Source organism: Podarcis raffonei, chromosome 6 (genome assembly GCF_027172205.1).
Source record: "Podarcis raffonei isolate rPodRaf1 chromosome 6, rPodRaf1.pri, whole genome shotgun sequence".
In the NCBI taxonomy this organism is placed as follows: Eukaryota; Metazoa; Chordata; class Lepidosauria; order Squamata; family Lacertidae; genus Podarcis; species Podarcis raffonei.
In genome coordinates, this window is record NC_070607.1 from 69,279,935 (window position 1) to 69,305,394 (window position 25,460).

Consider the following 25,460-nt stretch of genomic DNA (forward strand, 5'->3'; position numbering starts at 1 on the left):
ACCCTCCGGCTAGCATAGCAGGCCAACAGCAGGTGTGAATTGTCAGGTCAACAGCAGCTTCAAATATCTGGGCTGTGCCATGAAAGACGGAGGAAGCTTATTTTCTCCTCCTTCAGAGGGTAGAACCTGAACCAACGGATACAAATTGCAAGAAAGGAGATTCTGACAAAACATTAGGAAGAACTTTCTCATGGTAAGAGCTGTTTGACAGTGGAATGAACTACCTCAGAAGGTGATGGTCCCTCCTTCATTGGAGAGTTTTTAAACAGAGGTTGGATGGCCATCTGTCAGGGATGCTTTAGCTGTGATTGCTGCATCACAGGAGGTTGGACTAGATGTCCCTTGCGATCGCTTCAAAATCCTCCAACTCTGTAATGTGTGCAACTTAATTCCTCCAACTCTGTAATGTGTGCAGAGAATGGCTTCACATATTACCTGTTCCAGCATTTACTTTGATTTATGAGTATGTATGTATCCTTTAATAATCAAGTGTCTCCTCTTTTGCCAGGCATATGCATTTTTCAGTGTCATAATCCATAGTCCTGAGGCAGCCAGCCATGCATACATTTTTTAGGGAATGCACTATTTCTAGCACAGAGAAAAATCCTAGTAACGTGGTAGGTTGCCTAAGACCTGGATGAAAACTCTGGCATCAGTGTGGATTAACTGAGTGAAACTTTCTGCTGTCTTTGTCAAAGTTAACTTTTATTCAAAATCATGAGAGAAGGACTGGTCACTTGTCTTTACCTTGTTAAATGCAGCGGCCAGGGCTGGCTCTCAAGCTCTCAGCAGCAATACACACTCCTGTGTACATGTGTGGTGACATTTCTTTCTGTGTTCTCTTTGCAGCTGCCAAATTTTAATGTGCTGAGTCATTCCCCAATGTCTGATGCCTCCATCACCTTTGAATGCAAGCCACAGTCCCCTTTTGCTGACAGCACAGATCAGGAAGATTTGCATGACCTGGTGACAATCTCCGACTTGGCCAGCGTGAGCCTGGCCCAGAAGGACCAGCAGGATGTGGTGCCTGTTGAGGTGCCCGATGAGATTGTGCAGAACATGGTGACATCCCTTAATGGGATGCAGGACGACAGGGGTGGGGGCACCGGGGTGAAGAAGAAACGGAAGAAAAAAGAGCTGGGGCAGCAGGAACCAGGGGGTGAAAGAGAAGCCAAACCAAAGAGAAAGAGAGAGCCTAAGGAACCAAAAGAACCCAAAAAGCCCAAGGAGCCTAAGAAGGCCAAGGAGCCCAAGCAGGAGGGGGCAAAGAAACCCAGAAAGCCTCGGGAGCCCAAAGTCCCAAAGGAGCCTAAAGAGAAGAAGAGCAACTCGGAGTCTCCCCCCAAAGCCAGACCCAAGAAGACCAGGTGGGTGTTTGCTCAGTTCATGTTACCTTTTGTTTGTTTCCCCCGCAGCCATTTTTCTCTCTGCTTTGCTTTGGCCTGAATGTTGTGGGTGGTTTTTAGGAACAGGCTATTACATCTACACTTCTCTATACCACAAAGCATAGTGCATCCCAGAGGACTACAGAATGAAACACCCTTGAGCTAAAACCTGTAATGTGCATATGTCAAATGCAGTCAATAGACTCACTTTTTTGCAGCCCCTGGTGTTTTTTTCCCAGAATTGAGTCCCACCACTTATAGGAGAATGGCTCAGATGTTGATAGGAAACAAATTGCTTAATGCTGTTGTGGAATAAAGGCAGCTTGGTGATTTTGGCAAAATGGGATGGAGAGCCTATTTGGTTTATTGATGTTTCTGTGCTAGAGGGACTGGATATTTAAAAGTATGTTTTCACTTCGGGGTTTCATAAAATTAGTACCTAGCAATAGCATTATTAATCATATTTATAGTAATTTGTTCAGAACCATGTGTCTGACTTCTCAGTATGGTTTTTAAAACTGCAAGAGCTCCCATTTCTGTGCCAGTGTGGAAGCGTAATTTGTTTTCGTTGAACGCAGTGAAAATGATTGTTCCCTACTTAGATTTATCTAAGGCTCCTGTCAAATGTAGCCACAGTGGTATGGGAGTGCTATGATATGATTCCATAGCTGGTCAGGTGGAGAAAAACCATGTGATTGGTCTTGCCCATACTGTATGTAGTGTCTGCATTTGTCTTGGAATTGTTTTCAGATATTTTAATTGTTTTGTTATCTGTATTAATCATCCTGGAGTCCTTTGGGAGGCAGGGAAGGATATACATGTAGTTAAAAGTGATAATTCACACACAGCCTAAACCTAAATGGGCTCACACTGCTGTGGTACCTCGGGTTACATGCGCTTCAAGTTACATACGCTTCAGGTTTCAGACTTCGCTAACCCAGAAATAGTATCTCGGGTTAAGAACTTTGCTTCAGGATGAGAACAGAAATCGTGCTCCAGCGGCGCGGCAGCAGCAGGAGGCCCCATTAGTTAAAGTGGTGCTTCAGGTTAAGAACAGTTTCAGGTTAAGAACGGACCTCCGAAACGAATTAAGTACTTAACCCGACATACCACTGTACTTGGAAACGACCCCTGTTCCTCTCAGACCACATTTAATGGGGACCTAAATCTCAAGTTCTGACTGCCTCCTGCAATAATACTTGGTGTTTGAGGTTGGGCAGTCCCCCCCCTCCCGATGTCACATACTTTGGTTTAAGAAGAAAAGTAAGTAAATGGTTGCAATAAATAGGAGGTGGCTTAATTGAAATCTGTCTTTGGTGGGAGTCTTCTGTAGAAAAATGTGGGAATAGGGGAAGGTGGGGGGATTCGCAAGACCTAGTTCATCGATGACAAGAGTCAGAAATAGAACCCATTTCCCTCCTTAAGCTAAGACATGGGTATCCTAGAATACAGCCCATTTTCCTCAAAATGACATGTGATTGTTTTTCTATGTCTGTTGTAGTGCAGGACCGTAATAAACGAGGGTGCATGTCTTAGGGTTCTTTGTTTGCTGCCTGAACTAATTTCTTTAATTACGAGCTGGTCAAGAGAGAAGGGCTGATCTCCCTTGAGAGTGTCCTTAATTAAAGATAGGCATAGGTAATGTCTCCTGCCTTTGTTGCTCTCTCTCCCTTTGATTTGGCTAAAAGCTTTCACAGAGTCACTTGCTTTAAGAATCCAGGGGTGAAGTTTCCACTCCCCAGCAATCCATGCTTTCCCTGGGGTTATGGTTGGTCTTGTGCAGGTAAACAAAGGACAAGCACCAGGCTAATCTGAAAGCGGACTAATTATCCCAGCATGTGATTATTTTTTGCGTTCACTTGAAACCTGTGAAAGTGTTCAACGTTCATTTGCCACCTGGGCTGAAGATTTGACTTGCTGTTCTTTAGTGGTCAGGAACATGACACATTAGATAGAGAATTCTGTGTGGATTTCATCATGCTTAAAAAGAGAAATCGGTTTATGTGAAGTCATGCCTGTTATCGCACCTCAGTGTGGCATTGGGATGGTGCAGTTTTATGGCTGAAGCTAAGGCAGCCTGACCCTATATAAACCATCTGGCTAAGAGACCACAAGAACGATCATGTACCCCACCCTGAACAGCTGGACTGAGAAGTGGACAGTCAGATCAGCAGCACTGGAGGAGATAAATATCCAGACACCAGCATAATGGCTATTCCTTAGCTAGAACCTACTGAACTTGGATACCGTGAGCTAGAGACCCCTGAATTAAGACCTCCAGTCAACAACCTCTGGGCCTGCACCCTCCCAAAGGACCTGTCCTCATCCTCACCAGAGACATTATGTGTCTCCATGTCACTCATTCTGGAGGGAATTAAGGTGTGCTAGGCTTGAGGCCAAAGGACTCAAAAACATTGCTTTAGGAAGGGGCAGAGCCTGGGAGGTTGTGATCTGGAAGAATGAAAGGCTTCAATTTGCAGGCTCTCGGAACTCTCCAAGGTGCTGCATCTTTGGGCCTACCTTGTCCCTATTTGTCCTGTGGAATTCTTGTTAAGGACCTCAAAAGTGTAGGAAAAAAATAAATTACTTTTACCAGATGCCATAAGATTGACTTTAGTGATCAATTTTAAAGGGGTTTTATAATAATAATAATAATAATAATAATAATAATAATAATAATAATAATAATAATTTATTTATACCCCGCCCATCTGGCTGGGTCTCCCCAGCCACTCTGGGCGGCTTCCAACAAAACACTAAAATACAATAACCTATTAAACATTAAAAGCTTCCCTAAACAGGGCTGCCTTAGATGTCTTCTAAAAGTTTGGTAGTTATTTTTCTCTTTGACATCTGGTGGGAGGGTGTTCCACAGGGCAGGTGCCACTACCGATAAGGCCCTCTGCCTGGTTCCCTGAAACTTGGCTTCTCGCAGTGAGGGAACCACCAGAAGGCCCTCGGCACTGGACCTCAGTGTCCGGGTAGAACGATGGAGGTGGAGACGCTCCTTCAGGTATACTGGACTGAGGCTGTTTAGGGCTTTAAAGGTCAGAGAGAATGAGAGAAATGCCCACCCAGGTAGGGTAACAGTGGGAGAGGAGTGCAAAAAGGAGAAGAGTTTTAGAATGTTAAATTCATCAGGGGATGGGTTTCTTGTCAATGACACTCATGACTGCCATATATTATGTCGCTCTTCATAATTTGTGGACTAGAGCCACGGCTAGGAGCAACTTGCTTGTGACGAAAGGGTCATTCTTGCTACTTAGATTCTCAATAAGGATTCAAGTCCATTGGTCCTGTCACAAGACATTTTAAAAAGAAGATAGCAGGGAAGCATTCCTTCTGAAGTGACAGTATAAAACATGCATGCAAATGGAGCAATTGCTGCAAATTCTCTAAGCGGCTGGTAATCGTGGCATAATCTCCTCTAAATTATTTCTAATCACAGTTAGCTCCAGCATTCATGAATGGAACCGTTGTTAATTGTGACTGCAAAATCAATGTCTGGGGACTTGCTACTGAAGCAGAAGCTACAGCATCAGTGCATTTCCAGAGCTTCTGGTTCATTCACAGGCATGTGGTTGCATCGCAACTGCCTGAAAAAGCTGTTGGCAAGAATTATTTTTTTGCACAACCTCCAGCTAACAGCAATTTCCCATGAAACAGGGGCAGGAAGGTTCAGCGGAAGCATGATTTTAAAATAGACAAAGAAAGATAAACCAAAGCAAACAATTTCTTATTAAAGGAGTGGCAAAAGCAAAAATAAACTAGATGAAAACAGCCCTGAGTAAGGAATAATACACTTGAAATGCGATTTCTGTGGTCCCTGTGGGTGTCTTGTTCCTGTCCACCACCACTCGCTTGACCTGGTAAATTGGTACAGCTCTCTTGATTTGTATACGCTGGTACCAGGTATGTGAAACTGATCTGGTATTTGCCTGGTGCCTCTGAGTGCTTTGCTGAGACCAATGCACTGGAAGTAATCATTGATAGGGAAAGGACATTAAATCCTGAACATGAAACTCAGCTGTGCTTTGGGTTATGTTTAAAAAAGTTATGTGTTTGAAGTTTGTCAACTTTTAATTTGAGAAACATCGTAGGGAATTTGGCTTGAACTGTGCCTGATTGTGCATTGTCTGGTTTGCAGCTGGTGGAAGCGTAAATTGATGGGGTCAGTTATGGGGGCTACTCCCCCCCCCATTTACAACAGTCTCACTGGCTACCAGTCCATTCCTGGGCACAATTCAAAGTGTTAGCTGTCACCTACAAAGCCTTACACATCTTGGAACGAGGCTGTCTGAAAGGTTACGTTTTTCTATATGATGCTGTCCAGGTTTTAAGATTCTCGAAGAGAGGTCCTTCTGTCAGTCCTGCTAACATCAGAACCACATTTGGTGGAACTTAAGAGAAGACCTTCTTGTTGGCTGCTGTAGAAGTCCTTGCCAAGGGAGTGTGACGTTAACATATGAGAGTGCTGGAGGTGAAATAGTTAAACAGGTTACCCAATCAGAACCCAGGGGGTGGAGTCAGAGAGACTATAAAACCAGCTCTGGGAGGGGCAAAGGGAGGAGTTTGTTGGGAGTTGGGTGGTTGGTTGGAGTGGGAGTGAATTGGGATAGAGTTTGTGGGTAGGTTGAGTTAGTGTAACAAAATAAGCTGAGTCAGGAATAGTTAGGGGCTCAGAAGACAAGTAAATAGCTGAGAGGTGGTTTAGTGAGTGAGAGCAGGTAGCGGAAGTTATAGGTCTGGATAGGCACCCCATGATTGTAATTGACCGATACTGTTTATGAAACCACACGCTTGTTAAACTGCAATAAATAAACAAAAGTTTATGTTCCAATTTAACCCTGACTGGACTCAGTATTGTACCAGGTAGGGTCTAGGTGGTGGCAGCGAGAAATAAAGTGGTGGCGCAGGGATCAATCTCTTAGTGACCTCCTGTTGGTAGGCAAGAAGATTTTTATTTAGACAGGACCTGAACTCATAAGCCAACTATTGTAAATATGTTTAAATTGGTTTGAAGTGGTTGTTTTTCTTGCTGTTTAACCTGATGTGTTTTGAATTTTAATGTTGTTTTTGTTGTATTTTATTACATTTGTATTGTTAGCCACCTTGAACACCATCCGATGCATGAAAACAACTGGAAAGGGCTGGGTTAAGCTGTAGCAGAGGAAAACAAGGCACAAGAAAGGAGCAAAACCAAAGAATTCTGCTCCTTTTGGCCACTGGCTGAATCTCTAATGGTCCAAGCAGCTGGAACAGGCCCTCGTCAGATTCTTAAAACTTTGAGTGTTTGCTGGAACCAAATTTCCAAAACTCCAGCAAATAAAGGTTATTCATTGTATTCCTGCTATCATGGCGTGCTCCTCCCCACCCCCCAATTATTTGAAGGTCTGCATTTTATATTGTATGAGGCTCTTTTAGAAGCTATGCAGGTTTCACGTTGCACCAAGGTCTACTAGGAAGGAGAAAATATGATGCTTTGGAACTGCAACTGCTAGCTGTTACCCAGTTCTCTCTCTGTCCTTAGGTGAAGCACACAGTTACCTTGGCAGGTGGAGAACAGGAATAAAGAGAAAACTAAGCAGTTATAATATTATCAGAGGTAGAGATCAATTTTAGTTGGTATGCTAGGTTAAAAAAAAAGTCAACAGAAACAAAATTGGGTAGCTTTATCCTAGCTGTTAGAGGGAATAACCTCTGATAACGAAACCTGCTTCGCAATTTTTACTACCTAGCCTGATGAAGAGCTGTGGGGAACTTGCCATTATTTTGTGACATTTCAGTTGACCTAATAAAGGTATTGACATAATGTGCATTTTGGATACACGGAATGGATGATTTACTGAACGACTTACTCTAGCTGCCCACTTTTCTTTTTTAACACAGGCACTTTTGAGGCTGCCTTTTCATAAACAAGACGTTAAAAAAATGCTGTGCAGTGAAATGTCTCTGTATTTGCTTGCTATAATATTTTTCTCCTTTTCGTGTTGAAAAGATTTTGCAAACATCTTTTGCTTACTTCTTCCTGGAAAGGGAGAAAGTGTAACCTGTTTCCTCCAGGCAAGACCAGTCAGTTTGTAATTCAATTAACACAGCTCTTGTTCAGCCCTGACTCTCTTTGTCCAAAGAATACCCAACTGCCATGTGACATCATCAACCTCTCCTAGCCCTACTTCCCCACCTCCATTTGTTTTTTAAAATTGTTTGGAAGCCCAGAGAAGGGTTCTGTTTAATTTGACACTGAACAGGCGTGCATGTAATGCTAAACCAAAACATGGCTTGATTCAGATGTGGTTTTTGGGAAGAACATAACTGCCATTGGAAGAGAACCATCCAAAGGCATGGTTTTGTGTGTGACCCTTTTGATCCTGACTGAAAACAACCAAGTACTCTCAAAGGAATAGTGGCACAAAGGGAGACACATTTTAGGAAGGCATTTTGGGCAGAAACACAAATTATTACACCAAGCAAATTATTACACCAAGCTGATGTCCTTCAAAATGTACCTGCGATTTCGTATTCCTCTGACACTACTCATTTATATCTGCAGCACGGAGCAAGGACCAACTCCTGTTGAGAAGAAAAAAAAAGGGAAAAGGAAAAATGACACTTCAGTGGACAGCCTTGAGCTGGATCAAAGCCTCCTTTCACTGTCTGGGCAGAGCCCTGAGGAGTCTGCTGAATCAGCTGACAGCCAGGTATGCTTGGGCTTCTCACCTTTATGGCATAGGAGGCTCTGTCTTGAGAAATAATGACTGCTATCATTGGGATTCTGTGTGTGACTCTTCAGGTATATGGCCAGTTGCTGTTCCAGTAATGTTCCTCCTATTTAGTTGGAGAGCTTATTTTTTAATCATACGTTCCTTGCAATGTGAGTCCCAAAGGAGACATCTTGATACCAGTTTGTGCCCAAAACCAGAAGTGTGGGAATTTGCCAAACTGTGTATGTCCAAAATGCAAAGGCCTCGTTTTTTAATACTACATGACCCCTTCCCCTCATGGATAGCATGGTTTGTACTGATCTTGTGCCTGGTACTGCTTGTGCTGGAGAGAGGTGGGAATCTATATAGTATAGAATTGATTGTTCAGTATAGTGAAATATAGGGGGATGTGCTGTGTGTGTATCTTCTCCTTTAAAAATGACAAGATCTTACCGTCTGGCCATGCATCCGAGATACAACTGGTATGAAGAGAATGCTCTCCTCTCAACTTTCCCCTCTACTCTTGCAATTGCTGACCTTACCGAGTCAAAGGTACCCTGGACAGCTCCATGCTCAGGCTGAATACTTCATATGAGCAGAGCTCAGATGTTGCTTCAGCAGCTACCACCCTCAGACTGAGTCTTAAATAGGAACTGCAGCTCTGTCTCTGTATCTAGCACTGCTTTCGCTGAGAGGGAGCACTATGATCAATTCGCTTCTTAACAGACCCAATAAGATTATGGGTCAAGAAAAGCTGGAGACGCAAAGAGGAGATAAAGGATGCTGAAGGAGATGTTCTGTTAAATCAGTGATTGGTGAATTCAACAGGGAGTTTGCTCGGAGAGTATTTGCAGCATGAAGGAAGTGATGGTTTACTCAAGGGCAGCTCCAGGGAAGACACAGGACAGCAAAAATGATTCTGTGGAGTGAGCTGAATTGTGCTTAGAGCTTCCCAAACAGAAAGGGCTTTTGCCTCCCTTTCCTTTCCTTGTCTATGGAGACACTGCCTATGGAGTTAGTGAAGATTTCCAGGAGCATATGGTGTTGAAATCAGAAGGATATTTGCTGTTGGAAGGAAACAACTGAAGTGGGGGGCATGAGGTTTTAGATGTACTTGACTAAATGCAGATTCTCACCCACCAGAGTAAGTCATTACCTACCTTGTGGTTTGCTTTGTGCTGGTTTTCTTTCTGGGATTTATGGGGCCTTTCAACATGCATAGGACTGTGAAAGAGCAGATTCCCCTGTCTTGTGGTGTACAGCACCCAGGACCAGAGGTAGTGATGTTAAAGAGTTGGCTCCAGATTTTGGTGTAGGATGCTTGAAATGATGGTCATGGCAGATAGCAATGGCAGAAAAGTTGTCCCTTAAATTGAATGGAAAACATAATGGACCTCTGCACAGTTTTTTGCAGCTTTATTAGCTACACCACATAGCATCAAATGGAATTGGATGCATCACTCCCCTAAGACTTTGGATGAGAGATTGAATGGGAGAACCCTTGTTATTTGCATTGGTGAACGTTAGCAAGGAAGAAGCAGAGATTTTACAATTGCTGTATACTTGAACATGTATGACAGACTGAGATACATGAATAGTTCTATGGAATAGTAAGGTGTGATATCTTTGAAAAAAAATCACAAAATAGTGTACTGGTGGAGGGTTGGTTTAGCTATATTACATCTGTCCTCTTACATGTAAATTAAATAAAAACGACCGTGTGGTTAGAGGGGGCATTTGACTGTGTCCTTCAAACGACTGCTTAGTTCATCCTCCCAGTGCCCTAGTTTTGCAAGGGCTGGGAGAGTACCAGCCAAGCTCTGAGTCCTGTTCCTGCTCTCTGTATTAGCTGGGCAAGTGCCAGATCTGAGTCAGGAAATTAGGTGTGCATCTCTCTTCTCTTATCGGAGCTTCTGTTTGATGCACAGAAGCGCCGCTCTGGCCGCCAGGTGAAGCGCAGGAAGTACAACGAAGACCTGGATTTCAAGGTGGTGGATGATGATGGTGAAACAATTGCTGTTCTGGGAGCTGGTCGGGCTTCTGCTCTCTCTGCATCTACCTTGGCCTGGCAGGCAGAGGTAAGGCTGGGGCTGTTGAGGAAACAAGGTTTGCTTCTTTGCATCCAAATATCATTTTCTGATATGGAGGAGAAATGTAATAGGAACATGACATGTGGATGTCTGGGTTACTACTGGCAAAGGTTTGAGAGCAGAGACACGTATATGCTGGTGCTATGGCCATATCATTGAGGGTCCAAGAACATGGAACATGCAAACATGTAAACTAACTTCACTTATTAAGCTCCCAGTTTGTTTCCAGTGGTGGTCTGAATAGGGCCTGACATGTTACTTTTTAATACAAACAAAACAAAAATGGTTACATGGATTTGATATGCAGTTATTTGTGAGCATGTATGTTGTACAGGCATATTCACTGGCGACTCCACATTTTTTAAATTTATTATTATGTAATTTATTATTATTATCACACCCTTCCTTCAAGGAGCTCTAGGTGGCATGCATGGTATCCTCTCTCATTTTATCCATGCAAAAACACCGTGAGGTAGGTTAGGCTGAGACACCGTGACTAGCCCAAGGTCACCCAGTGAGCTTCATGGCTGAGCAGGGATTTGAATGTGGGTATACCTAGTCCTAGTGCCATAGCAAAGCACACCACAAAGCACCTAAGCCAAGAGCAGCGCATCACCTGAGGCAAAACGGGAACGTGCTGTACTGCCACACCGCAGCCTCCTTTAGCTGGGTGGTGTGGTGGCTCCTGCTTCTGCTGCCTGAGGCAGCTTCCTCACCCCACTGACCTCATGGGCGGCCCGGCCCTACATGAGCAGAATTACTATAGAACATCCTTCATTAACCTGGTGCCCTCCACATGTTTTGGACGACGTCAGGCTGATGAGAGTTGGAGTCCTGGAGGGTGCCAGGTTGATGAAGCCTGACATACACATTTGCCTGTCTTTTAATTCCAGAAGAGGCCTTGAGTTGGGATTTGAGAACTTGAGGATTTCCTCCTTTTTAACCTGTGCAATTCTGGGGCATCAGATGCCACTATTGTATCAGAATAACTAACCTTACTGTCTTGGGATCCACAGGAGCCCCCCGAGGATGATGCCAACATCATTGAGAGGATCCTTGCCTCCAGGATGGTGCAGAAGGAGGTGAATAATTTTCTTACCATGAGATCCTAACCGGCCTTTTTCTAGGCTGCACGAAGTATGTTGGGCGAAAGGTCTCTAGTGGGTAGAGTTAGGCCATGGCAACCCATGTAGGGTTGCTGTAGGGGTTTGATGACTAAGCTTTTTGGGCTGGGGCTACGTTGCCTCTTTGAACCGGTATAACAGGTATGGGTCCTAAACAAAAGTTCTGCACTGTTAGTAGTAGAAGCGGTTGGTGCAGTTGAGTGGGGAGATTGCGTGTAAGGGAGAAAAGTGTCCTTCTGAATCAGGCATTCACTCTTCATAGAGTAATTACAGTCGTACCTTGGAAGTCGAACGGAATCTATTCCAGAAGCCCGTTTGACTTGCAAAGCACAGGTTCTGATTGGCTGCAGGAAGCTCCTGCAGCCAATTGGAAGCCTCGGAAGCCCTGTTGGACATTCTGGATCCACAGAAGGTTTGCAAACCGGAACACTCACTTGAAGCCAAAACGTCCAAGTACCAAGGCGTTCAGGATCCAAGGTAAGACTGTATACGATGTGAAGTTGAGGAGGAGAAACTGCATGGGTGGACCCATGTGGTTTAGAGAAAGGAGCTGGAGTTACCATAATGATTCTTCCTGCAAGATTTGCAGTTTTGTTTTATTTTAAAAAAAAGAATTTTCAAAATAGTTAGGCTTTCAACCTATTGTTTTGATAAAGCAATTGTACCGGGTATTGTCCTTGACCTTTTACTGTGCCTGAGAAACGGAGTCCAAGGTTACAGGAAAATCTAACTCATCTCAGACATAGGGAGGGGCAGAAAGCAAGCCCACAACAGCTCAAAATTGGAGGTAGGGAAGGCAGAGGTTCGCTGCACCGCTGCACCCAATGAGTGCTTTGAACTTAGTGCAGAGAGAAGCCCACTTATTCTGCCTCCTATCTCCAGTCCCAAGCTGAAGGAAGGAGGTGGAGATGTGGCTGCTTACTTAAAGTTTGGGTTCATCTCACTCACTAGAGTCTGGACGAGTTTTAAAATCTGGGACTCCATATTAAAATGGGCTGGCATATTATTTACCATGTCACAAGTGGGTTACAGCATTTGCTGTAGAATAAAGCTTTAAAGACAGTCTCCAATCTGCTTGGTGATAGGGCTTTTCTTACAAAGTTCTCAAGAGTGGCTGTTCTGTGCATTTTCTGGGGTTAGAAGTGGTCAGTTCTTGTCCTTTGACAATGTTGTGTAGCCTGTGCTATCTGCTCCTGAAGCATATGGGGGAAATTTAGTATCGGACTTAGGTCCTGTATGCTGCATTGTCCTTTCTTGCTGCCTAGGTTTATTGAAAGTCTCAAGAGTTCCATTACTGATTGGGGATGGAAACAGAATTTTCTGCATTCCCTTGCTCCACCTCTGTGCTTCTTGCCAACTGGGCTCCAGCATTCACCCTCCCATGTATCATGCAGGAAGGTGCTTGAGTCTGTTACACTCTGTTCTGCTAGATTAGAGCAGAACGGTTCAGGTGAGATCACGCTGGCCGTACAGTGTGGTCCTAGTAACTCTTCCATGTAAATGAGGCTTACTGAGCACTTGCTGTTGTTCCAGACCTACCCAGGAGGAGCAACTTACGAGCAGGAAGAGTTCTACGTAAAGTACCGCAATTTGTATGTATGGCATGTGGTTTTTCTTCTTTCCAGCTTGTTTACGCATTGATAATGCATTTGTTCCTTCCAGTCACTCCAACCTCACTGCTGTGTCTTTAGGGAACAAGTGCTAATTCCTTGCTCCTTCTTGCTTTGTCTTCGGTTTCGCTGCTTCAGTGGTCTGCTGTCCTGTAGTCTTCATTTTTAATCTCTCCCCCCCCCCCATTCACTTGGGTAGAAGGTCTGCTTCTTGCAGCCTACTTCCTTATTTGTAGTTTGACCTGAACTTCCCTTTTATTCCCCACTCCAAGTGAGTGATCTTTATTAGAAAGTGAGATTGACCATTGCTTACACGTGCTGCTTATCTGCCATGCAGTTCTGTTTCACCCTCCCCCCATTAAGTTTCTGGTTATGGGCAGTATTCAACTAATGCATCCTGTCAGCACAAGGGATTTCCGCTGGCACGATGGGGCTTCCTCTCCTCTCCTCTCCTCCCCCTGTGTTCTTCCCATATGTGCTCCAGAAGGTTGGTGGGAACCTCTAGAACAGATCTAGGGGTTGTTTAGGGGAGGAGAGGGAGATGAAGTTACGTTGCGCAGGCACTGATGGGACATTTTATAAAGCACTGCATTGGATACAACCCTGTGGCTTTTATGGCTCTGTTTTTTATGATGTCCTAGAATTGTGTTCCCTTGGGGGGTTTTTGGAGGGGGTAGGGGGTCAAGCTCTGTTTCTTCATGCCCTTTATGTTGTTTTCTGCTCATTTGCAGTTCTTACTTACACTGCAAATGGGCCACAATGGAGGAGCTGGAGAAAGACCCACGCATCTCCCAGAAGATCAAGCGTTTTCGCAATAAGCAGGCCCAGATGAAGCACATTTTCACTGAGGTGAGCATTGACCCTGGCGGGCTACTCTGACACTCCCTCCTCAAAATATGTGACGTGTCGTGCGTCAGGGCTTCATTACCCAGGGGTGCTTTTTCTCAGCATCACCAAGGTTTGTGCGTGTATGGAGGGCCCCCATTGTCACTGCTGTGACCCAGCTGCCTCAGAGGAGGTTCCAGGAATGACCAGAGTTTCACCAGGCTTCTTCTTCCACTTACTTGCATATGCACATGTGCTTGAGCTCTGTAGGTAGATTGGTCTCACTTAGAATGAAATTTAATATGAATTTATCACTCTTGCCAGGCTTGCTACCTGCAGCTTTTTCCATGCATCCCTGGTGGGTATAAATCAGAGCAATATGAAATTGAAATTGCTTTCTAACTGCGGCTGCGAATCCTTGGAGTTTTGAGCCCTTTGTCTGTACAGGTTCTTGGCACGAGTGTGAAATGTTTCTGGTGGAAGGTGCCACATCATTCCCTTTTGTCTGCGATGAGCAGCTGCTCCTCTGCTTGATGCACTGGGGTCCTCACCTCCTGTCTCCTAGTGTGAGAGCCAATTCCCACACTGCTTTCCATATTCTTTTGTGGCAGAACCATTGAGGTTTTTAAAGAGACACTGCTGTGATAAGCAATCACATTTCTGCATTTCTTCCCTGAATTAGCACCTCTGTTACAGAAAGAAAGAGGAAGGAAGTGCTGGCAAGAATAAAGAGCTGCTGGTTTCCACCTGCTCATTATTTATAGGTAAAGGTAAAGGTACCCCTGCCCGTATATGGGCCAGTCTTGACAGACTCTAGGGTTGTGTGCTCATCTCACTCTAGAGGCTGAGAGCCAGCGCTGTCCGCAGGCACTTCCGGGTCACGTGGCCAGCGTGACAAGCTGCATCTGGCGAGCCAGCGCAGCACACGGAACGCCGTTTACCTTCCCGCTAGTAAGCGGTCCCTATTTATCTACTTGCACTTGGGGGTGCTTTCGAACTGCTAGGTTGGCAGGCGCTGGGACCGAGCGACGGGAGTGCACCCCGCCGCGGGGATTCGAACCGCTGACCTTTCGATCGGCAAGTTATTTATAAGCTGTCAGTTAATCCATAGCCTGTCTATTGGCCCAGATAGTTGAAAATGCGAAGTTGCTGCATTTTGAATGGGGCAGAACTGTGTTTGATGACATTTTGCCCCATAACAGTTCCATGAGAACCAAGGTAGCCAGAATCTTTTTTTGGGGAACATGATCTTGGATGTTCCTCTCTTTGTGTCAGATAGCATACTGTGCCCTTGCTAGATTTAAGAGGATGCCACACCTTTGCATGCTTGTGTTTAGGCATGCATTGTGGAATTTTCACCTCAAGTAGGAAGAGGAAAAGGATGGCTTGATGATTCATTGTGGCCCTTCGTGGCTTTCCATTACATCTGTGTAAGACCCTTCCAGTTAAGCCCTGGTCGAACACTCAGAAACCTTATGGACTTTCAGGAAACCTAATTCAGTTTGTTGCTGCTGCTCTCCCTTCCCTGATAATCCTGCACAGGCTTCTGCAGACAAAAAAGGAAAGAAAAAATCACCTTGAGGAAGGGTGGTGATGCAGTCGTTGGCAGCAAAGAGCTTCCTTTCAGACAAGAGAGGCTCTTAGCTGGTAAATGATGTGTGGGGTGTCATTTTCTGTTTTGGGCTTCCAACTTCCTTCCGCAAGGTAAAATCTTCTTTGGCTTAGGGAGGAACTAGCACTGGAGGCAGGGCCCCAAACCTGTTTCAAGTTTGACCCAAAGGGGGCTGGACCCTGCGCAGAATGGGCCAGCACACTCAGAGTATGGGGGGTTTGCATTTCAAGCTCTCTCTGCCACATACCATCCGCATCTCTCAAACGAACCTCAGAATAGCCTGAGAACACCCCTCTTACTTATGCACCTTCGCTGTTTTAGAAATGTGAAAGCCTGAGCAAAAAAGGTTTTTTTTAGTAGGGGGGTTTGGTTTCCATTTTTCTTTTTAATCCCCTCTTCCCCAGTATGAACATCAAAAGAGGCTTGGGCAGAACCCCCCTTTTATGTCACTCAGGTATGTACATTTGCCTGTATGAATTGGAGTCATCAGATGAGGGATGTAAGGAGAGGTAAGAAGCCTCTGCTGCTTCTGTTAGAAATGCTGGAGGAGTTTGGTGAAGGCTCATTTGCTTGTGTAGGAATGAGTCATTAGGCAGAACCAGTGTCCAAGGACCTTCAGTCCTTTCTCAGTCCAAAATATAGCTCCTGTATTTAAAAATAAATAAAGTTGCTGACTGGACAACTAATGCTTTTTTACTGGCTTATGAAAGAGGGAGTGCCTGTGGCAGCCTGTGTGGCTTTCTTATACCACAATAATCCAACAGATCCTGGCTTAATGGCTTCAGAAGCTATTGTTTTAATGCTTACTTTGTTCAGTCAAGTTTTACCCTGTCTTGATGTATGTCCTGTTGTTTTGTATCCTTTTCTGCCAGCCTGATGAAGATATGTTCAACCCAGACTACGTGGAAGTTGATAGAATTTTGGAGGTGGCTCACACGAAGGACTCTGACACCGGGGAGGTAGATGTTGTTCTAGCATGGTTGCTCCTTGCAGTTGACAGCTCCTTATTAATCCCTCTTGTTTTCATGACGGACCATAGAGTGTGTGCAGTGTGAGCGCCAGAGTAGTGTGGCACTGATAAGAATGTCAGGTGCTGATACTTAATGCTGGGCATATCTGTTGCATGCAAATGTCCCAGCTTCAACCCACTCACCTCTTCCCTTTTCTTTGAATTAGCTGTTTTTTTTGGGGGGGGGATGGATTAATTTGAGTCATGCTGTTTAACGCAAATCCAATTTATTCATCACTGTGGAGGGCATAACTAATTGCTTTTAAATATTCTGAGTATGCATGCTTCTTCAAGATAAGAACTAACTAACCAAATGGTCCATCACTGGGCCAAGATCTTCTGCTCATCCCTGAGTAATATATATGTGCAGTTTTTTATTATTATTTTTAGAAAAAACAGCCCCTCCTCTGCCTTAGGAATGTTTTTATGATAGCTGGTTGTACAGTTGCATCTGTCAGCATCCCTGCACTCAGTTCCCATCAGTCTTGATGCAAACCTTCCTTATCTTCGGTTTCCTTCTCTGTAGGGATTTGTGCAACAGATTTTTATGTGCTTCCATTTGCTTAAGGCTCTTGCTTTCTTGGTACAGAACAGGGTCCCCAAAGGAGTTCTGTCACTTGCGCTTTGTCACTTGTTTTCTGCATCTCCTTTGTTTTCCATGGATTGCAGGAGGTGACTCACTACCTGGTGAAATGGTGCTCATTGCCTTATGAGGAAAGCACTTGGGAGCTGGAGGAAGATGTCGACCCTGGAAAGATCAAAGAGTTTCTCTCTCTGCAAATCCAACCAGAAATCAAATCCCTGGTAAGAGTTAAGAGAGAAACTTCAGTTTAATAAGGAGGGAAATGTTCTGTGTTGATGAATTTTAGCGTTAGGTTCTTCTCAATCCTGGCACTCTCTCTTAAGATGTTGCTCCTACCCTTATCTTCTCTTGATATTTTTGCTGAGGCTGTTCAACTCACAGCAGTAACCTTCCTCTCTTTCCAGCCCTTCCTCCCCCACTTTCATCCAGATGTCTCACAGAGCATCTGCTAGTTTAGCCTTGGCTATTCATGTAGTGTTATTAGCTGCTGCTTATCATCATTTTGTGGTTGCTTGATAGTGGCTCTTCATATCTTTTGTGCTGTGAGCTCCAGCTGGATGGTGCAGAGATGCTTTGTAGGTGTCGTGTTCGGTACATGAGTTTGTAACTAATGGCTCACTGACATGAGCAGAGCTGACCCCCGTAAAAAATAGGTAGTAGCTTCCCTGAAAACCAGGAGGACTGTATTAGGCAAATCCAGTCAGGCTTATAAGATGGAAGTGGTGAGTGACTGATAGTCACGATGTCTGTAGATTACCTCCAGTTTCAGTGGCCTTGTGCTGAGTCCCAGTTGCTGGGAAAAGGGAATAGGAGAGTGCTGTTTTGCTTAATTGCTTACGTGATTCCTTGCTTGCCCTTCACCATAAGCTCCCTAGGGCAGGTTACAACAATAGAATATGCAGTTTAAAAAAGGAGATAAGCCATTGCAATGATAAAACAAGTAAAATTATGAAACTGTATTGGGAAGGACCTGGGTCCCACAAAACAAAACAAGACACTCTCCAAAGGGAAACAATTATTTTTTTCCGCATCTGGCTTGTTGGGCTTCCTATAGATGTCTACTTTCCCACTATATGGGAACAGAATGCTTTTGCTCATTTTATTTTTAATTGTGTTGTTTTATTGCTTTGTTGTTTCCTGGGCTTGTTTTGGCGAAAGGACATGAAATAAATTTAATAAAAAATATTATTGTTGGCTAAGTAGTCCAACCTGGTGTGAGGCAGTCCTCTATGTTTCTGATAAATTCCTAGTGTGTTCCACTCATCTTCATTAGGAGGATTTATTCATCCGTTTGTCTGGCTGCAGTCTTGTACACATTTACTTTCGAGTAATTACCACTGGACTGACTTCTGAGCAGCTGTGCATAGGATTGTGCTGAAAGATTCATATTCTGTCTCCTTTCTATGAAGACCTGGATGGAGTAGAAGCTGTGCCTTAATGTGCTGCTGATGTTGAGCAGAGCTGTGGCTACTTCAGTGGCCTCCTAAAGAAAGTCCAACCCTTTGAATGTCCCTTGCTGTGTAGCATGGCTTATGGATCTATATATCTTTTCAGCTTTTTCCCACCCTTTGAAATAGCTGCTGTAGGAACAATTTCATGTAATAAATAAAAATAAACAAATGTTGCTTTCCTCAAAGGAATCCAAAACTCTGGATGAGGTCATGTGTGGGATGTGTTTGTGCCAGAGGGCTAAAAATGAAATGCTTCCCTAGAATGACTTATGTGGATGGGTTTTTGGTATTGTTCCATTGTGTTATAGATCCTAATGAGTATCATATTATAGGTCAGTAAGGAGTTTTTCCCCAAGCCCTTTTTGCTTGCTTTAAAAAATGAAACGAAACAAACCTTTTGCCTGTAGGGTAGGTGGGTTGAATTTGGGTGAATGCATGGCACTTTTACTATAGCCAGTACCATACCATAAACACAAAATGTAGCTTGCTATAGAATGTGAGAACTAGTTAGAAGTGCTAATCAATTATGAAAATATCCTTCCCAAGATAAGATTAGTCTTTGCACTAGTCACTGTACTCCTTTGTGATTTCCCCCTCCAGGAGCGTCCTGCCTCTGAGTCCTGGCAAAAGTTAGTGAAAACTCGAGACTATAAGAACAACAACCAACTGCGGGAGTACCAGCTGGAGGGAATGAATTGGCTGCTCTTTAATTGGTACAACAGGTGAGTTGCAGATGGCACAGGGGCATCTTTGGTAAATGTCATCAGTAACAATGAAGTAACAACAGGAGTTGTTTGAAGGGGTGCAGTTAGCATATTTCAGAGGCTGCAAGGGTTCAGCTGGGTTTTGGGGATGTTTTTTGTTGATTTGGTGTATAGTTTAATTGGCTTGACATCTTAGTCACTTTCAGGGTAGCTGGAGCAAATGTACCTATAACTTATGCTAGGAATGTGGAGGCAGGAGAACTGTGTAACTGTTGGAAATGTGCAGCATGGGAAGCTAACCCCGTACTGTGTTCACATGTTGCTGTTGCTGCAAATGCCTGAGGCTATTTACCATCAGTACTAGTTAATTTGGCACTCATTTCCGTGGGATGTAGACATGAACTCTTAAGAAGCAAGTAGGTGGGGGGAAAGCGCACCAGAAGGTTCAAACAACTTGTCTAGGTAACACACTGTGTCAGTGTTAAAGCCAGGAATCGTCTGCAGGAGGCCTTGCTCAGTTGTGTGCTTCCCAGGTATTGTAACGCCTGCTTGTGGTGTTTCCCGTAGGAAGAACTGCATTCTGGCTGATGAAATGGGTTTGGGGAAGACAATCCAGTCCATTACATTCCTCTCTGAGATATACCTGATGGGCCTTCGGGGGCCGTTCCTCATCATTGCCCCACTCTCCACAATCACAAACTGGGAGAGAGAGTTCCGCACGTGGACTGAGATGAATGCCATCGTGTACCATGGCAGCCAGATAAGCCGCCAGATGATCCAGCAGTATGAGATGGTGTACCGGGATCCACAGGTTTGTGATGCTCTCTGGTTCCCAGGCACCCCTCGAATCCTTGCTGCTACTGCTGTGCCTGGGTGTGTTTTTTAACTTCAGTTGGGAATGTGGCCTGCAGGGTTCCCATCAATGCTCTGGAGCAGGGTGGGGAGGCTTTACTACTTTGGGGAGTCTAAAACCAAGGAGTACATGAAAAACAACAACAACAACTGTAAGAGCCCTGGAAAGGTCCATCTCATCCAGTGTTCTCATGGTGGCCAACCGGAAACCTATGGGAAGCTTGCAAGCAGGACCTGAGTGCAATTTGCAACAACTGGTATTCAGAGACCACCTACCTCTGACAGTGGAAATAAAACACAGCCAACATGACCAGTCCACTTGTAATTTAGAGTAGTTGAGGGTAGTGTGAGTGGTGCAGCTGACTCAGTAGCGGCACATGTTTGGGAGGTTCTGAAAGCAAGGTTCAGGCTGCACCTTCCTCCACTGCCAGAATTGAACAAAACTTTCAGAAAGCTTTACCACCTGGATACCTTGGGGGAGAAACCTAACTGGGAAGGGCTGCTTGTTCTTCGGTTATAGATGCAGACTCCAGGTGCAATTAATAGTTCCCCTTCTCTACTTATGGGTATGCTCAGTGAACAGTGGAGTTATGCTAGGTATGGGCAACTGCTGAGTAAGGAGAAGATTACTGGTAATGTAGTTCCATGGGTGGCGCGGTGGCGCTGTGGGTAAAACCTCAGTGCCTAGGACTTGCCGATCGTATGGTCGGCGGTTCGAATCCCCGCAACAGGGTGAGCTCCCGTCTTTCGGTCCCAGCTCCTGCCCACCTAGCAGTTCGAAAGCACCCCTAAGTGCAAGTAGATACCGGTAAATAGGTACCGCTTCATAGCGGGAAGGTAAACGGTGTTTCTGTGTGCTGCGCTGGTGCTGACTCGCCAGAGCAGCTTCGTCACGCTGGCCACGTGACCCAGAAGTGTCTCCGGACAGCACTGGCTCCCGGCCTCTTAAGTGAGATGAGCGCACAACCCTAGAGTCGGACACGACTGGCCCGTATGGGCAAGGGTACCTTTACCTTAGGTTCCATGGCCTCTGTTTTAAGTGGAGCTTGCAAGTCCCCTTCTGTTGAGCTTGACTGGCACTTTTCAGGCACCAGGTGCCTCAGTCAAGAACTTGAGGGGCTCCTGCTACCTGAGCAGTCCTAGCTGCTAGCAAACTCTCCCATCTTGTTTTGGTATCTCCAGGGCAATCCTCTTTCAGGGCTCTTCAAATTTCATGTAGTCATCACCACCTTTGAGATGATCCTGGCTGACTGCCCAGAGCTGAAGAAGATCCAGTGGCGCTGTGTGGTAATCGATGAGGCCCATCGGCTCAAGAACAGGAACTGCAAATTACTGGAAGGACTGAAACTCATGTCTCTGGTGAGGCTTTCCAAATTGAATTTCTTCTTCTGTGCACTGCGGGAATCCAACCCTGGTACGAGGATACTGAATGGTGTGCAAGTGCGCACCTATTTCTATTGCTGTACTGTGGCCAGGATCCTACTCCACAGTTGCACAACACATGTCCTGAGGTTTGCCCAAGATAATTGTGCTTTGTCACTGCATGGCTCTCAAAGGGAACTTCTAGCAACCTTCTAGCTATGTGCTGCATGTCTCTCATGCACACCAGAGGCACACCATAGCATAGCTTTTCCAGTTATACCCTTAGGAGAGTCACTGTGTCTGGATGAAACCATCAGTCAAAACTTGTGGACTCTTAGCATTTTCTACAGCGGGCAGTTTTGGAAGTTAAGTGCTTTCCTGTAGGAAGATGGCTTGGAGCCATCTGGCTTGCAATAGAATGTTTGCTTCTCCTCAGGTGGCAATGGTTTGGGCAGGGCAGGTGCTGGCTGTAAAGATGTGAGAATGGTCTATGAGAAGCTGGCTTCTCCGAGAGCTGAAAGTAGACCCTTTGACTGGCAGAGTGACCTGTCACCAGCTGCCTCTGGTCCAGAAGCAAAAGCACTGCAGGGCCACAATGCAGGAGTTAGCGCCCTGTCCATCCTGTTGCCTCAGCAAATGTCCTGTCCTGATCTCTCCCTGCATGGCAAATAGGAACACAAAGTGCTCCTGACTGGGACACCCTTGCAGAACTCGGTGGAGGAGCTCTTCAGCCTGCTGAACTTCTTGGAGCCACAGCAGTTCCCATCTGAGACAGCTTTCCTGGAAGAGTTTGGGGACCTCAAGACAGAGGAACAGGTAAATAGGAAAGGTTGCAGGATTGACTCTCAGCTGGTGTGCTCACTTCAGTAGGGCGTGTGTGTTTCAATGATTCCCCCCCCCCATGTTTTTAGTTGCTTTTATCTGTAAACCACCTTGAGTCCCTGACAGGAAGAAATCAGAGTATAAATAAATATATAATAGTAATAATAGTAATAGTATGTACCATCTTTCTCCCAGCTAGGCATATTTGTTGCATATGCTACTTTCCCTGCTTGAGGCTCACAAAAGAGCAGTAAGCAGGCTTTGCCCTGACATCTTAGAATTTGCATGTCTGAGTTCTGGGCAGTTGTTTACTTAATCAGTATGCTAGGTCTGGCATATGGAGAGCCTTTGTATGTGAAGTTCCAGAGTTGCTGTCTGAGCTGAGATCCCATGCAGTGTTAATGGATTATCTTTCTTCTTGATCCTGGCAGGTAAAAAAGCTCCAGTCCCTCCTGAAACCCATGATGCTGAGACGGCTGAAAGACGATGTGGAAAAGAACCTAGCACCCAAACAGGAGACCATCATTGAGGTAGAACTGACCAACATCCAGAAGAAATACTACCGGGCTATCCTGGAGAAGAATTTCAGCTTCCTGTCCAAGGGTGCTAACCAGCACAACATGCCTAACCTCATCAACACCATGATGGAGCTGCGCAAGTGCTGCAACCACCCCTACCTCATCAATGGTAAGGGGTGAGGCTGGAATCTGGGTCCTCCAGCACACTTGGCCTGTGATGCCGCTGCAGTTTCCTCATCCGTAGTGAAGTGGCAAGAGTTACCATAGCAACTTGCAGATGAATCGGGTGTTTCCTTAGGAGGTGATGGTGCCATCAATGGTTCCAACAGCGGGGACGGGAGGAGTTCTAGTCAACAACATCTGGAGAACTACAGGTTCCCCACCCTTGGCCTAGAGGTATAAGGACTGCCTCCTGCGCCCCCATCACAGTTCCTTTACCAAAGTCTCCATGGTAAACAATGAGCAGCAACAAAACAAAGCGATAATGTGCTAGGGATGCTTTGGGAGTTGATTATGAACCTTGAACCACTGGTGAATTTCCCCCCTCTCTCTCTGGGCCAGGGGCAGAGGAGAAGATCCTGGAGGATTTCCGTAAAACCCACAGTCCAGATGCTCTTGACTTCCAGCTACAGGCGATGATCCAGGCAGCAGGCAAGCTGGTGTTGATTGATAAGCTGCTGCCGAAGCTGATTGCAGGCGGGCACAAGGTGCTGATCTTCTCCCAGATGGTGCGCTGCCTTGATATCCTGGAGGATTATCTCATCCAGAGGCGGTCAGTACAGCCCAAGAGCTCGCACCACAGAGCATCACCTGGATCAGTGATATCCTTCCAGAGCATGCTAAGCTGCTAGGCTTACTGTCATCTTCCAATGCACTCATATATACCATTTTCTTCTCCCCCTCTGCCTAGGTCCTCTCCTTCATCCCCTTATTGTTTTTCTCTTTCCCCATAGATTCTCTTCCTTTACCCTAGGAGGCAGGAAGGGAACAGCTGTGTTGTGAAAGCAAGCGCAAACCCTCCATCCCTTGCAGCTGTCATAACTCACTTTCCCTGGATCCATTCTTCTCTGTGCATTTGAGTCACAATCTGCCTTGAACCACTACCATGCGGGATAGCAGTCCCTATTGAGAATTCAGTACCCATAGAGGGAAGGAACCATAGCTCAGTGATAGAACACATGCCTTGCATGGAGATAGTCCCAGGTTCAATTTCTGTCATCCCCTGTGAAAAATAGGATCGATTGGTCACTGCTAATCACAATAGACAGTAGGAGGCTAAATAGACAGATAGTTTCATCTGGTATAAGGCAGCTTCTTCTGTTCCTAATTAAGAAGCAGTCCAGTCATTTTAAGTTCGCTGTCATGCGGTAAAGTCTTGTGGCACCTTAAAGGTATGACACAGTTATTATAGCATAATATTTTGTGGAGTAGAGTCCCATTTTTATGACGTGGGCTCCAGTCTATGAAAGCTTGTGCGCTAACACATTAGTTAGTGCTTAAGTTGCCACAAGGCTGCAACAGAGTCATGTGGCAGCCCCTCTGGAAGTCATAGCAGTTCACTGTGATCTGTATCTATGTAGTTGCTTTCTCACTGTGAGACTAGATGGCTCCAGCAGCCCTCCTGCAGTTTATCAGTTCTGTAGTGCACACCTTCTTCTCTGAGTGAACCAGCCGCTGCTGGCTTAAAAGTGCCTCCCTGGTGGAGACCCGCTCTCTAAGCAGCACACTTGCAGCTACCATCTTATTCCAGCTGTTTTCTGTAATGTGACAAAGGCTGCTAGAAGTCGCACAAGAAGTAGCACATCACAGTTGGGAAAATCCTGGGCTTTAAGTTGCCTGGTGGTTAGAACTTTAATCTGGGACCTAAGAGACTGAATAGGTTTTTTTAAAACATGTAGTACTAGTGCCTATTTGAAATACATTTCCAGCTCTTTGCACAGTAATCTAGTTGCTTTACTACTTCTTGACTATTAGTGTCAGAGAACATCTTACATAGAAAGCCATGGGGGGGGAGTGGGCTTTGGGTGAAACTGGGGGATTATTTTAGGGGACCAGCTTGATTATAGGAGGGGGGTCTTGGAGTACCAGGTGTATTTGCTGATATCAGAGTAACTCCTAGATCCTATGCATGTCTATTTAAAAAAACCAGATACAGGTGGTGGTGGTGATATTTTAGCACTTTAGAGCATGGCCGCAAAGCTTTCCATCCACAGTGCCTCAACAATCCTGGCAACAAACCTGTAACATAGGCCAGCAGTATTTTCTTCATATTATAGAGATTGGGGTAAGGTTAAGAGATATTGGCATGATTGAAGTCTCCCAAAGAATTCATAGCTAGACTGAGATTTGAAACAGGCATGGCTGCTTCATGGCCATTGCTCTTTTCCACAACACCAGAGTAAGGAAACTGGGTTTGCTTAGCTTTACCAACACAGCTCTGTTGCTAATTTGGCCACTTTTGGAGGCAGGAAGTCCTGGTTATGTGGTGCTGCTGTTCCTTTTTTGCACTATTCCCAAGGTGACCTATTATGCCTCCCTCTTTACACAGGTACACCTATGAGCGCATTGATGGGCGGGTGCGTGGGAATTTACGCCAGGCTGCCATTGACCGCTTCTGCAAGCCGGATTCAGACCGCTTTGTGTTCTTGCTCTGTACACGGGCAGGAGGGCTGGGCATCAACCTTACTGCTGCTGACACCTGTATCATCTTTGACTCGGACTGGAATCCACAAAACGATCTGCAGGTACTGCCAAAATCTCTGAGATGGGACCACAAGGTCCAAAGGTCTGGCTAAAAGCTTGTGGCTGT

The 25,460-nt window shown here is 45.2% G+C and overlaps 1 protein-coding gene across 7 annotated transcripts in view; it reads left to right on the forward strand.

The window, feature by feature from the left end:
* The window catches only part of CHD6 (chromodomain helicase DNA binding protein 6), a 107,381-nt gene that overhangs the window by 57,565 nt on the left and 24,356 nt on the right, over nt 1-25,460 (forward strand). For all 7 annotated transcript variants that reach the window (XM_053393872.1, XM_053393878.1, XM_053393876.1 and 4 more), the window contains exons 4-18: nt 850-1,367; nt 7,939-8,086; nt 10,018-10,167; nt 11,196-11,261; nt 12,837-12,895; nt 13,645-13,762; nt 16,223-16,309; nt 17,029-17,163; nt 18,994-19,115; nt 19,665-19,908; nt 21,132-21,308; nt 21,984-22,127; nt 22,565-22,820; nt 23,213-23,423; nt 25,200-25,395. In XM_053393872.1, coding sequence (XP_053249847.1) covers nt 850-1,367; nt 7,939-8,086; nt 10,018-10,167; nt 11,196-11,261; nt 12,837-12,895; nt 13,645-13,762; nt 16,223-16,309; nt 17,029-17,163; nt 18,994-19,115; nt 19,665-19,908; nt 21,132-21,308; nt 21,984-22,127; nt 22,565-22,820; nt 23,213-23,423; nt 25,200-25,395 — 2,631 coding nt within the window. The remainder of the gene's footprint in view (nt 1-849; nt 1,368-7,938; nt 8,087-10,017; nt 10,168-11,195; nt 11,262-12,836; nt 12,896-13,644; nt 13,763-16,222; nt 16,310-17,028; nt 17,164-18,993; nt 19,116-19,664; nt 19,909-21,131; nt 21,309-21,983; nt 22,128-22,564; nt 22,821-23,212; nt 23,424-25,199; nt 25,396-25,460) is intronic.